This window comes from Lissotriton helveticus, chromosome 5_1, assembly GCF_964261635.1.
Source record: "Lissotriton helveticus chromosome 5_1, aLisHel1.1, whole genome shotgun sequence".
NCBI classification, from domain to species: domain Eukaryota; kingdom Metazoa; phylum Chordata; class Amphibia; order Caudata; family Salamandridae; genus Lissotriton; species Lissotriton helveticus.
In genome coordinates, this window is record NC_136065.1 from 1,954,697,999 (window position 1) to 1,954,711,208 (window position 13,210).

At 49.4% G+C, this 13,210-nt stretch overlaps 1 protein-coding gene across 3 annotated transcripts in view; it reads left to right on the plus strand.

Moving 5' to 3' along the window:
- Positions 1 to 13,210, plus strand: part of MLLT6 (MLLT6, PHD finger containing) — a 767,712-nt gene that overhangs the window by 662,167 nt on the left and 92,335 nt on the right. For all 3 annotated transcript variants that reach the window (XM_078645616.1, XM_078645614.1, XM_078645615.1), the window contains one exon: positions 10,201 to 10,583. In XM_078645616.1, the coding sequence (XP_078501742.1) occupies positions 10,201 to 10,583 (383 nt within the window). The remainder of the gene's footprint in view (positions 1 to 10,200; positions 10,584 to 13,210) is intronic.

The window sequence follows — 13,210 nt, forward strand, 5'->3', positions numbered from 1 at the left end:
GTCGAATCATGGGCTATCCACAAAGGTCGAATGTACAATGAAATAGTATAATTTCAAAATGTGTATGCAGCCAGGAGAGTCTCTATCAAGGGTACAAATAATGGTTGATCCACAAAGGTGGAATGTGTAATGAAATAGTAATTTTTGAAATTTTATACAGTCAGGAGAGTGATTCTCTACCAACTCACATAAGTCACAGTCACCCCGTCCGGCCCCTCACGAGTGGAACACAGCATATTAGGCACAATTAAGTCGAATCCGAATAAGTGTAATGGGTCTCTGAAACACATGGACTTTCAGGAGCATTTTTTTCTTCTCTTGCTTTCTAGGTTGAGTACATAACTTTCTAAAGCTACCTACCTCTTTCTCTTTTCTCCCCTTCTTACAGGCGGTAAATCTCGTGTATGTTAAATTGTCAGGCAAATGCTGTAAAATATGTCAGTCCTGATGATGATCCCAAACAATTGAGCATAGGGGATCGAAACGTCGACTTTGTAAAGCACCTTCACAACCAAACTACTATGTTAAACTCTGTTGTGTCTGGTGCCTTCTTTGGCACTACTTTAATTGAACACTGATTTAAAAGTGGCCAATTTTGCTCATTTTCCTTCTTTTGCCTGCTTTAAACTTTCGAACACCTTGTATGTTCTCTGAATTGCTTGGGTACAGGATTGTGCCTGTTGAACTATCTCTGAACTACAAGTCATATTCTTTTGAAAATAAATATCCTGTCCGGCTGGACAGTGACACATATAGTTGCCTATTATGGTCTATATTTTATCTTTTTCCTTGTAAAAAATGTAAGCTAAGGACCCTTGTCTTTGATAACAGTAACTACCCACGGTCCTCAGCAAACTAGTTGGGTCCCCTTGTGTTAATTGATAAAAAGATAGGAGAAGAGAAGCAGCGGGTCCAGGGAAGTTCAGGAAGGGCATAGTGTACTGCAGCTGGGTTTAAATATTTGATTTAATGGGGCGTGTCCAAGATAGCGATCACATAGGACGTGTTTTGCGGTCGCTTCGGCCCGCCGTGTACTATAGCCTTGAAATCACACTCCATTCGCCGTCTTCAGAGGCGGGGGACATTCGCACTGACTAGCCGGCATCCAGTGACTGCCTACCGAGTTCCTGGACGATCGTTGCGACCTCGGCAAGTGCAGAGGGAGACCGCGTGGTTGCCAAGCACGGGGAGAGGCGAGGGAGTTCGGCTGCCACCGCCTACCGAGTGGCAGAGGACCAGAGATCAAGCCCTCCCCGAATGCTGAGGCCTGCCTGTGGCCTATTTGAGATGACCTTCCCCCGCCTGCACACTGCTTTCCCCGGCGCGGTGAGGATCTCTCTCGACGTGGGCCCTGTGAGAAGTTGGCCTGATATATAGTGCTCACTATTCTAGTGATCACTGTGTATCATGCCAAACAACCCTTATTGATGATTGGTTGTAAGTCAACCTTTCAGACCAGCTATCCTAGTAGCATGGACACGAGCAGTCTTCAGGCTAAACTCTAGAGGGCGTGTTAAGCCAGCTGTTTTACCATCACATATACCCCTTGAACACCAAGTGAAAGGACACCACACAAGTTGTTATGAAAATAAAGGATATTTATTTATAACAAGACTACCCTGAACTCTTTATGAGCCAGGGAGCTAAGCACAACACAAAACTCTTACGAAAATACTTCAAGTTGCACAATTTACACAAATGCCCGAGGGGCACGAAAAACCATATACACAAAAAGTGGAATGCGAAATGCTAGCAGGTAAGTAACAAGATCCAGAGGCTTCAGGATCGCTAGGACTACACTACTGAACCTTAAGATTACGAGCAGGAGGTCTAGGGAGATCGTGTGCAGAGTGTGCACTCTCACGCGGGATGCGGGAAGAAGTCTATGGATGCTAGCGTTTCTAAAGTTACTGTTTCCGGAAGAATCCGACTAGATAGACTGAAAACGACAAAGGATCTGGACACTTGGATAGTGAACCTGTGCTGGAGTACCGAGATACTCAAGTTACCTAGCCCAGGGGCCGCGGCTGCATAGGGTTCAAAAGACGTCGGGAATCCTCGTTGAAGTCTATGGAGCCTGAAAGAAGAAGTTGCTGGCAGGCGACCAGTGAAGATGTTCGGTGTGATCCAAGGCTGGATCAGTGAAGGAGACGACCTGAAAGCAGAGGGGACTCAGTTCTTAATCACTAGCCAGTGATTATGTGGGCACCAGGATGGCACCGGATGAAGTCACCTCGACCAGGTGAGTGGGCGACGCTGGACTCTGCAGTCACACGGGCTAGGAGGCGTTGTCGGCGTCCAGGCTGGAGGTGCGAGCTGTCCCATGAGGCTGTCGGCGATGCTGGACTCAGGATTTGAGCAACAACCCTTGGCAAAGGCAAGCCCACGCGGTGGAGTCAAGATGGCGTCTGGAGTGGACCAGGCGGGTCCAGGGTACTTCTTGTTGGACAGGAAGCAAGGGCCAGTCTAGGGGACCTAGACCAGCGGTGAAAACGTCGTGGTACGTCGTCAAGAGGGTCACTAGCCAACGGGCAAGTGACCGGACAACGTGGCAAGCAGCAAAGAAGCAGAAGGGCCCCACGCAGATCTCGTGGATGCTGGGAGGCTGGACTTCGGTGCTGGAGCTGCTTAGGGTTAGGGCTTCTCAGACCCCAATGCACTTACTCGAGGGTCTCTCGGGGGTCGTGCTGGTGAAGCGTCGTGCAGGTCTTGAAGATGGCCGGTCCCACGGATCTCAGCTGGGCTGGATGATGTAGGTAGAGGTCAGAGATGGCAGGGAATCCGGGTCTCGTCGCGCTGGACAGTCTTGATCCGGAGGATGGACGTGCAGCAAACTGCAAGAGCTTCGATGGTGCCTGCTGGTGCAGGGTGGCTACTCCTTAGCCACAAGGGAGAGTCTTCAGAAGAGTCAAGAGTTCCTTTCGTGGAAAGTAGTTTCAAGATTATCTAATTTGGGAAGGGGGCCTGCTCCTACCTTTATCCTAAGAAAAGGGGCTGGCACGCGACTAAGTCCTGCTCTATGGGTGGGACTAGGAGGGGGGTGGTTACACCCCTCTCCTTTGTCCGGTCTCTCCCCAGCTCAGGGGCTGGTGTGCCCCAGGAACTGGTTTGAGCCGGCATATGCACAGTGAGCACCGGGGTGCCACTTGCAGTCACCTTCCTTTCAGCCCTGCCTACCTGGGATACACAAAATCCTGTCTGGGATGGTGCTGGCACCGCCCCTGACAGGAAACCCTTTGTCCATGCCTCCGTTGCTGGAAGGACTCCCAGCAGCAGGAGGGCAGACTTGTGTCTCGGTGGCAGCATCCATTTTGTGGAGCTGAGGCTATGTCTGACTTTAACCGGGGTTCACAGTTACATACATGTCGTGCCCCTCTAGAAGGGTGGAATGCTAACCCCGTCGCCAGAATTGGCGAGGGGTTAGTATTCCAATTTGTATGACACCTTACTCGACATGTTTTGATAATGCTATACAAAAGTTAGCATTTAACCGCGAGGATTATAATGCACTTAAGAGTATATGGTATAGCGTTATCATGGAACAGCTATTTGGACTTGGTTCCGCAAGCTGCAAACGGGCTCAGCTCATGCCAGAGCACCATCTCACATAATTCCAAGCACTCTGCCTTCAGGATTGATAAGGCCTGCCATAGGAGTGACTGATAGGAATATGTGTGTCCATGTTAGGGTTAGATATAGGAATACTATATCTAAAGCAAAGGGTGTTTACACCACCTTGCCCCAGCTGTCGTGCAGCCAGTTGTGTCTGTTTGGGTGGCCAGCCAGGGGTGGCATAATACATGCTTCAGCCCCTGGTAGGCCCTGGGTACACCTATGCCCTGGATACCTACGGTATGCTGTACAGGGACTGATAAGGTGGCCCAGTACCAATTGGTAAAATGCACCTAAGGTACATGGTTGTAATTTAGAGAGAGAACAGCTAGGCTGTGGGTCTGATTAGCAGGCCCACAGCCAGGGAAAGTCGTAAATCAGTGCAGCAAAAAGCAAAAATCTGGGGTGGCCATGGGATTGCAGACCCCACTCTCCTACAGGCCCAGCCTGCGGAAAGGCCCATGGGAGGAGGCCGAGACAGCGACACTGCCCCGCAAAAACCCGGCAACTGCAGCACAGCGCCCCCGCAGTGACTCACCTGATCCCGGCTGATTATCGGTGCGGAGGCGGACCGGGGGGAGGGCTGAGCAGCGATCGTGGTTAGCGCTGCACCCCCTGCTGTCACCTGAATCCGCCTGAGAGCATCTTTTGAGGCGGGGGTCGGCGCCTGCGGACCAACGCTAGCGGAGGAGGCAGGGGCGCCCGACACTCCAGCTGGGCCTTGCCTGAAGTGGGGCCTTTCCCTGGGCCCACCCCTCACCAGCCCTGCTTGCTTCGCCCCCATGATGGCTCTCTTCTACAGGGCTTCTTCTCCCTCCACGCGAGATCGGTTCCTGGGAGCGGCCTAGTATATAGGGCTAGATTGCTGTGGGAGCAGCATTGCACCAGTCACAGGAGAGACCCCCGGACTCCAGGGCACGCATGAAAGGGACCTACTAACCTTCGACACGGAGGGTGCAGCGGGGGGGACTGCAGCGTGAGATCGTTGCTGCTCCTATGACAGGAGAGCAGGCCTGCAGTGAAGCACGCCCCTGCGGATCTGAGGATTACTACGACCTGCCTGCACTGCCAGACTGTAAGCCTGCCCTAGCCTTCGTTGTTGTCTCCACTGTGGAGTGGTAGGCCCTGGCGCTGTGCATCTAAACGCCCAGCGGTCCCCTCCTTAACGCACGCTAGACAGGCCTGCTAGCAGGGCCTACGTGTTCCCCCACAGGAACAGAGAGCGGCCCTATATCCGCCAGCGGAGCACCTAATATCCTCGTGCCCTGGGTGCCCGCCCCACCCACGTCGTAGGTATCTACGCGGCCTCAGGCGTTCCTTGGCAGCGGAGGCCCATCACACAGGAACTGGCGGAATATAGGCCCCCATGGCGACGATGCGGCCTAGGAAGGATCGCTCTCTAAAAGACATGCTACAGGCCAAGACCGCAAGTCAGGGAACGGAGATGACGGTAGGCGCGACAGACAGGGCAGACACACCTGCCACAAAGGGCTTCATGACCTCGCTCTTCTCAGCACTCATGGAGGACCTCCAGGAACTCAAAGACCAACCGTGAGGTCCGCCACGATGTCTCCGAAATAGGAGACCGGTTTGCAACATTGGAGTAGCACGAAAACGGGCACGACGAAGAAATAGAAATGATGCAACAGGAAATTCTTATTCTCAAAGAGCAGCATATTGAATTACAGAGGCAGGCGGAGGACTTAGAGAACCGCTCACGCCGTAACAACATGCGCATCCGAGGAGTGAGACAAGGAGCGGAGGAAGGTGATATTGGTGAATTTGTTCAAACCCTTTTTCGACATATTCTAGGCCCGGAACACACAACTGAGATCCAAATCGATAGGGTACATCGGGTTGGCCTGCCCCACCGGAACAACGCGCCACCACCGGATATCCTAGCTTGTGTTCACTATTTCCAACTAAAAGAACTTAGCCTACGTAAAGCCAGACACACAAAACCTCTACAATTCCGTGGCCTAACTTCACTGCTTTATCAGGACCTTTCTGCGGTTACACTGGTCAAACGATGAGAATTTCGGCCCATGTGCTATGCGTGGGGCGACCCCTTAAGCATCATTTTTAAATTCGAAGGGAAACTACGCCAACTGAGAACTTAGGCCCCGCCACATCCACAAAAGGCATCAACCTCCAGTAACAACAGACCAGACCGTGGGCAAGCCCTCTTCACCTCCCCATGGTCCGGGCGCAGCATCACGAGCGAAAGAGAGGGAAAACGTCCTATCCTCATTGGCCGGCAGCCCTGCAAATTTCATACCCCGCCTGACACTCTTACATAGCTCAAGCTTGGAATTCTCAACTCGGACGGGCCGGAGGGCCGTCGCCCTTTTGTCTTCACGGACCAGAATCGTCACCACACCCCCGAACTGTGTTACCTTGACGGACCTGTGTCATCCCCGCACTGTTGCGGTTTTTCCCTTTATGATACTGAAGCGGGCCGGTCCAGGATCGGTCTTGCAATGCCTTTGCTACGCATGTTGTTTTGTTCTTGTTTTTTTTTTTTTTTTTTTTTGGGATAGGGTGGGTTCTCTCCGCAGTGAGTCCTTTTATCAGCACATAGCAACCGCACACACCTGCCCATTTTCATCCACCACGTCCTCTCTGCCCTCTTTCCACCTCGGGGCAGCGCGTGCTCCCACAGAGCTCACCCAACCCCTTCCTTCCCGTCTGGATCATAAAATAGTGAGTCTCAACGTCCGGGGTCTTAACATCCCAGTTAAGCAGAGGGCGGTCTTATCCCTATTGGAAAATTCAGGGGCAGAAATATGCCTCATCCAAGAAACCCACCTATGACAAACTGATACCCACTGTTTGCGGCACAGTCACTTTCCTCACCAGTTCTGATCCTCTACAAACAGCAAACAGGAGGGGTGGCCAACCTAGTGGCCAAGAATTTTAGGGGTTCAGTAGTGGGACCCGTTTCGGAGATTAAAGGGCGCCTTTTAGCGCTGCGACTCCAATTAGGATCTTCCTCCTGCACTGTTGCTTCCATCTACTCCCCTAATGATCGCCCAGAGAAATTCTTGCTAGAGGCCTGCGCTGAGGTGTTGCATTCTCCTGACCCCGTGGTGGTGGTGGGCGACCTTAATCTTGTGATGAACGGGGGACTGGATCGTTCTGGTTCCCGCACCGGTTGTGCGGGCACTCTTAGCAGCGAAAGGAGGGGATTGGGTGTGCGAAGCGGGTATTAGGGATGCCTGGTGCTGCTTACATCCAGACGAGAAAGATATTTCATATTATTCGGCCGCACACAAGACATATGCCCGTCTTGAACACTTCCTAGTCATCCCAGCTGCCTGGGCCTTAATTACGGAGTCCACCATTGAAGACAGGGCCCTCTCTGACCACACACACATTATCCCCCCTGGCTGCTCTGATTCTGCCTCGCGCTGGCGTCTGCGAGACTCACTCCTTAGGTCCCCAGAGGTAGTTGCGGACATCAGGCGATGTATTACATACTATATAGCATCTAACGACGGGAACGACACACAACTCTCCTCTGTATGGGAGGCGCTTAAATTAGTAGCACGAGAAGCTCTCATTTCTAAGGCCGCCTATGAGAATAAAAGGGGGTGGTGATGGACGGACCATCTGAACCAATCAAACACTCACACCTAGTCAAGAGATCTGGGTTTAACCCATCACAGTTCTTTAGCCCACTCTGCCACAGACATAGCCATATGCAAATCAGTCTGACCCTGTGCCTCATGGGAACAGTCCAGCCCGAACTGCCAAGCCATGCCTTCCCTGGACCGGAAACAAGCTTCCGAGGACCAGTTTCTGGCATTTCAGCCGTCTTCAGCCCGGCTTGCTTGAATCCAGTGGCAAAGTGAGAAAGGGATACACGTCTGAGCATACCCTGCCAACTTATGGCGAACAAAGTGGTACAAAAGGGGGTGGTGATGGACGGAGCATCTGAACCAATCAAACACTCACACCCAGTCAAGAGATCTGGGTTTAATCCATCACCGTTCTTTAGCCCACTCTGCCACCCCAGTTCAGACATGGCCATATGCAAATCAGTCTGACCCTGTTCCTCATGGGAACAGTTCAGCCCGAACTGCCAAGCCATGCCTTCCCTGGACCGGAAACATGCTTCCGAAGACCGGTTTCTGACATTTCAGCCGTCTTCAGCCCGGCTTGCATGAATCCAGTGGCAAAGTGAGCAAGGGACTCACGTCTGAGCATACTTATGGTGAACAAAGTGGTAAAAAAGGGGGTGGTGATGGACGGAGCATCTGAACCAATCAAACACTCACACCCAGTCAAGAGATCTGGGTTTAATCCATCACCGTTCTTTAGCCCACTCTGCCACCCCAGTTCAGACATGGCCATATGCAAATCAGTCTGACCCTGTGCCTCATGGGAACAGTCCAGCCCGAACTGCCAAGCCATGCCTTCCCTGGACCGGAAACAAGCTTCCGAGGACTGGTTTCTGGCATTTCAGCCGTCTTTCAGCCATCTTGAGGATAAGACCAGACGGACGAAACGCGCAGAGCTAGAGGCTACTGTTAAAGAATTAGAGACCATGCATAAACGCACGTGTGTTCCCCGGATATGGCGGCAGCTGGAAAAAGAGCGCCTTCAGCACGGACGTCTTGACCAAGCTGAACATGCAGTGGTTCGCCTGAAACACAAGTACTTTGTTGGCTCCAACAAAGGAGGCCGCATGTTTGCACATTGCTTGCGCAGCCAGCAGGAGGTACACTGTTAAAACACTACACGATGAGACTGGTCAGTCCCTCACCGGTGATGTCCACATAGTGTCGACCTTTCGATCCTTTTTTCGATCCCTTTACACGGCAGATCCCTTTCTGCAGCCTGATCCCACTGACTACCTCAGAGACGCTGCGGTGACACCTTTGCAGGCAAGGCTGACGCCATGGAGGCACCTATCCGCGTCGAAGAAGTGAAACCTGCGGGGCGGCAAATGGTGCTTGCATTGAACGATGCCATCTGACAAGGTGGAAATGGGGCAAGATACCGGAGCACAACAGCTATGGAATCTACTAACGATGGAGTAGCTTTCTATGGCAGCAACTGGGAAGAGTAAAGAATATGCCAAAACCTTGGCCCCTTTCTTATCTATACTCTCCACTGAATTCTGAGAATTGACCTGCCCACAATACCTCTGCATCCTAAAATTAGTTCTGGTTGACCAGAGTCGTTTTAAGGCATGTGCAAAGTGGGCTGTGGCCCAGGGCCCCAGCCTTTCAAGTGGCCCCCTGATAAAACCTGCTCTATTTTTCAGAGTCTTGCTCCAATGACCGTAAGAAATTCTTATACTGTTTTCTTTTGTTATACATTAACCCGCGGTGCAGGCATTCTACTCAGTGGGCGGGGCTGCGTCGGCCAACGGTCGTGCGCAGCACCCAGAAGGTAGTGCTTGCGTCGGCCAACGCACGGAACGGGTTAAATGTGAGTGGTGTGCCAGTGTGTCTTGAAGATATTTTTTTCAGAGAAATGTGTTTGTAATATACAGCATCCATAAAAATACTTTCTTTTGAATCAAACCATGACCTCACATATGAGAAATGGGAGGGTGTCACGGAGGTTATTTGCAATAATATTAGTGAGCTGCTGTTGTGTTACAATAATGCAAACACACATCACTATCCCTAAATATTAGATGTAAACACATTTGGAATATGGACGAGTGTATCTGTGTGCTCTCAGTGACTCGGCCAAAGAGGGCATGAAATATAAGAATGGATCATAAATTGAAAACTGATGTTAATGGGGGCCCCCAAAATGCGCTTGGCCCCGGGTCCCCAAAATCCTTAAGATGTCCCTGCGGATGACACCACTATCATCCCATAAGAATGCGTATCACTGGTCCCCCTCCTCTCCCTGACGTGGTGGACCTTTTGTAACATCCAGGGCACATGGGCTGACATATATCCTTCCTTTGTTTTGCTCACTGAGGAGAGGGGTTGGGGAGGGATGGTGTTATGTTTTGATTTATTTATTGTTTCCACATTATTTTTTGGTCTGTTAAGTGTTTAAATATGGAATACTACACAGATCCTACTGCCTCGGTGGGTCGCCATACTGCTGCTTTGGCCTCTTGTTTTCTTAACTGGCATGTGTGCCCGCCCACAGCACTACTAATCTGTTACTATGCCCCCTTTAAGACGTGGCTGGCCCTGAGGGGTTGTAGGCGGCTTGCTGTGTTTAACATTGAGAGGCCCTACTTTTATCATTGCCGTGCTTGTACAGCCAGATTACAGCTAGATGGCCCGCTAGGTTGTAGGCGACTCAATTTTGATTCTCTGCTTCGTATTCTGTCGATAAAAACAGATTTAATACTAAACATTCGATTTCATACTTGATTTCATACTTGTGATTTCAAACTCACCATTTAAAACCCTTGGGGATTTCAAGTTCTGTCCTACGATTCCAAATGGATGTATAGATAAGAAGCTCATGGCTGCGAGCACTTGACCATTAAATGTAAATTCATATGGTTACTGTTCTTGTTCCCAGTTACCCTGTGATCCTGGTTTTAAGGTTAACTGTTGTCTGCCTTTATTGCATTCTAATGTTTTTTTTATTTTTGCTTTCCAGGATCCACCCTCCGGCTGCCCAAGTAGAAGTAGCTCCTCCCTCTCATTCCACAGCACCCCTCCTCCTGTGTCGCTGTCTCAGCAGACAACTGGCTCTCATCCCCTGGGGATTCAGCAGCAGCAACAACTTGTCAATGGACTGGCAAGAGTATCTGGAACTGGAATTGGAGGTGTGGCCACTTCCAGCCACACCCTTTCCTCCATTCCCATAGTAGGAAGCATACTTGGAAGTCTGGCAGGAAACCAGCACCAGGTCTCAATGAATGGCATTCTGGGGGCACTGAATGGAGACATGCAAGCAGGAGCTGCCCTCTCTCAGTCCCAGTCTCCTCTGGGGCAGTCCAGCGCACCATTGACACTTCAGCTACCATCCTCTCTCAGCACGTAAGTCTTATATCATTACATTCATATGAGGATCTTTACCGAGGGTTAAAACGCACACTAAGACATATAGCCATAGGAATGGAAGGTAGTTATGGACAGAAGAACTGTATGGTTTGGAATGATCAGTACAATGCAGCGGGAAGCAAATTGTTTTGTTAATGTACTCACTATTAACTAAGTTGCCTTGTGCTGTTTCGATACTTTGCTAAGATGGCAAGTTAATTTCCTACTCTTTCTTGGATGTCCCTCAAATCACAGGCTTTGGTTATAATCTCTACAACCTGTTAAACCCTTGAGCTTACACCCAAACCTTTCCCTATGATGAGGCCCTGCCTAACAATATAGTGCTTTTGGCTTTGCTGCAAGTCCCCCATCATACTCGCTTTCCGTATACTGTGTAAGGCGTGGGCATGTATCCAAAATTAGATCTGCTCTGTCCTTTGCTTGCAACTCCATTCTTATACCTCACATAACCACTAGGTGCCAGGACAAATCTGGCAATGAATATCTTCTGTAATTGCTTCTCTGTAGCTTTAAATAGCAGTTAAAGATGCATATAATGATGTTTTCCCATTGCTAATTGTACAATATTATTCTGTAGTTGATGGCACTCCTAATACCCAAATCAACCTTGTTTAATGTAAAGTACACAATATTTTCTTGTACAGCAGTCTGACACCCTTTGACTCTGATATCACTACGTAACAAAGAACAAAGTTGAGAAATCTTTCAGGCTCTACATTCAGTTGAGGTTTTGGAGCTTATTACAAAGCCAAATCAGGCTCGCTACCCTTAGCAGTACATCACACAACTACTTAATTCTAGTATAGGCACTTGCATTTTCCTGATGGATGGAAAGTTGGATTCTCTTTTCCATCTTCTATCCAATCTTTTCCAGAGCTACCCCTAGTCACCCCCAAAACGACAGGGTTTAAACCATGTAGGGACTTTTGGAAACAAATGTGTGTGACAGATCCCCATCTGGTTTGCTTGTGGTCAAAATACAACTCCCACGCCTGCAGAGAATATGCCTTGATGCAGCCAAAGGCCAGGAACTACCATGCCCAATTTATTCTAGTGGCCCCATGATTGGGCGTATAGTATCCAGAACTCATTTTCATGTGCATTTGTCCTTGGATTAGCTGCCCATTCAGGAGAATCTCCTGTCCTAGTAGACAGGCAGGGTCATGCACCCAATCTTGCGCACGCTCCACCTCCAAGCTTGGGATTAAATGGGAGCAGTTGATTGCTTGTCACCTTCTCCCTGAGGTTTTCAATGTCATTTTGGTAGCCAGACATCCTTCAACTAAATTTGTCTATGCCTGTTGTTGGGTCATTTGTGGCTTGGCGCGTCACCTGTTAGATTGACCCTCTTCGGGCCCAACTTTTCAATGTTTTTTTTCATTGTCTCTAGACCAGCAAGACTTTGCTTTGGGAAAAGTTAAAGGGTTATTGTCGGCTCGTTTTACTTTTTTGTTGTTGCAAGTTTATGTCAATTACCTCTAGTGATGTGTTTTCGAAAGCTTTACAACATATGTTTCCTCCTTCTCCATTCATAGTGGGACCTGAATTTAGTTCTTAAGTTTCTTATGTTTACTCCCTATGAACCTATCCATAGCTGTCCTCTAAGGCTTCTGACCCTCAAGACAGCTTTCCTCATTGCCTTAACATTGGCGCATCGGGTGAGCGAGCTGCAAGCTCTCCCCATCAACCTGCAATAAACCATGTTCTACCCAGTCAAACTAGTTTTGAGAACCTGGCCTCGTTTCTTTCCTAAGTTGTGACTCCTTTTCCTATCAGGCAATTCATTACCCTACCAGTGTTCTTGGTTTCACCTCATCCTTCTAAGGAGGAATAAAGACACCATTGGCTGGATCTAAAAAGCACCCTCAGTTTTCACACCAATTGTAGAAGAGAAAACCGTGTGGACGAGCAACTCTTTATTGGATTCACCAGGTTGAAGAAGGCAAGGCAGTACTACAGAGGACTGTGTCTTGTTGGATCAAAATCTGTTACTCACTGGCAAAAAAGTAGAATCCGGAAGGATTGCATGCCCATTCCACTAGAGCCAAAGCTGTTGCCACTGCATTGGCACGCAGCGTTCCTGTTCTGGATATTTGACAAGTTGCTATGTGGGCATCACTCCATACATTCACAAAACACTACTGTCTGAACAGCCAGCTCCGTTGAGATGAGCAACTTGCCCACTCAGTACTTCAGGACTTTGTTGTTCTAGCCAGTTCACAGACCTTCCTCCTGTATGGTGCTACTTTGGTATCTGTTCAAATGGTGAGGAATCTGCGGCTGGAAGTCTCTTATCAGAAGAACAAGATACTTACCTTCTGTTCTGCTTTTTGTGGTCACCATCTCCACCATCTCCATCCCCACCTCCTCCATTGGGTCTGGAAGAATTACTGAGTACTCAGGAGCCGCTAGCAACAAGTCAAGTGTCATTGAGGGAACACTTTGAAAGAACTGAATAGACCAGAAGGAAAACACAGAATTTGCAATAGGTGTCAAGGAAGCTGAAAGATACCAAGAAAAACTGCATTTTTGTCTGCAAGTATGTTGACCACAGTAGTCCGAGAATGAGTATATGAGAAACCAGAGGTATTGAGAATGCAGGA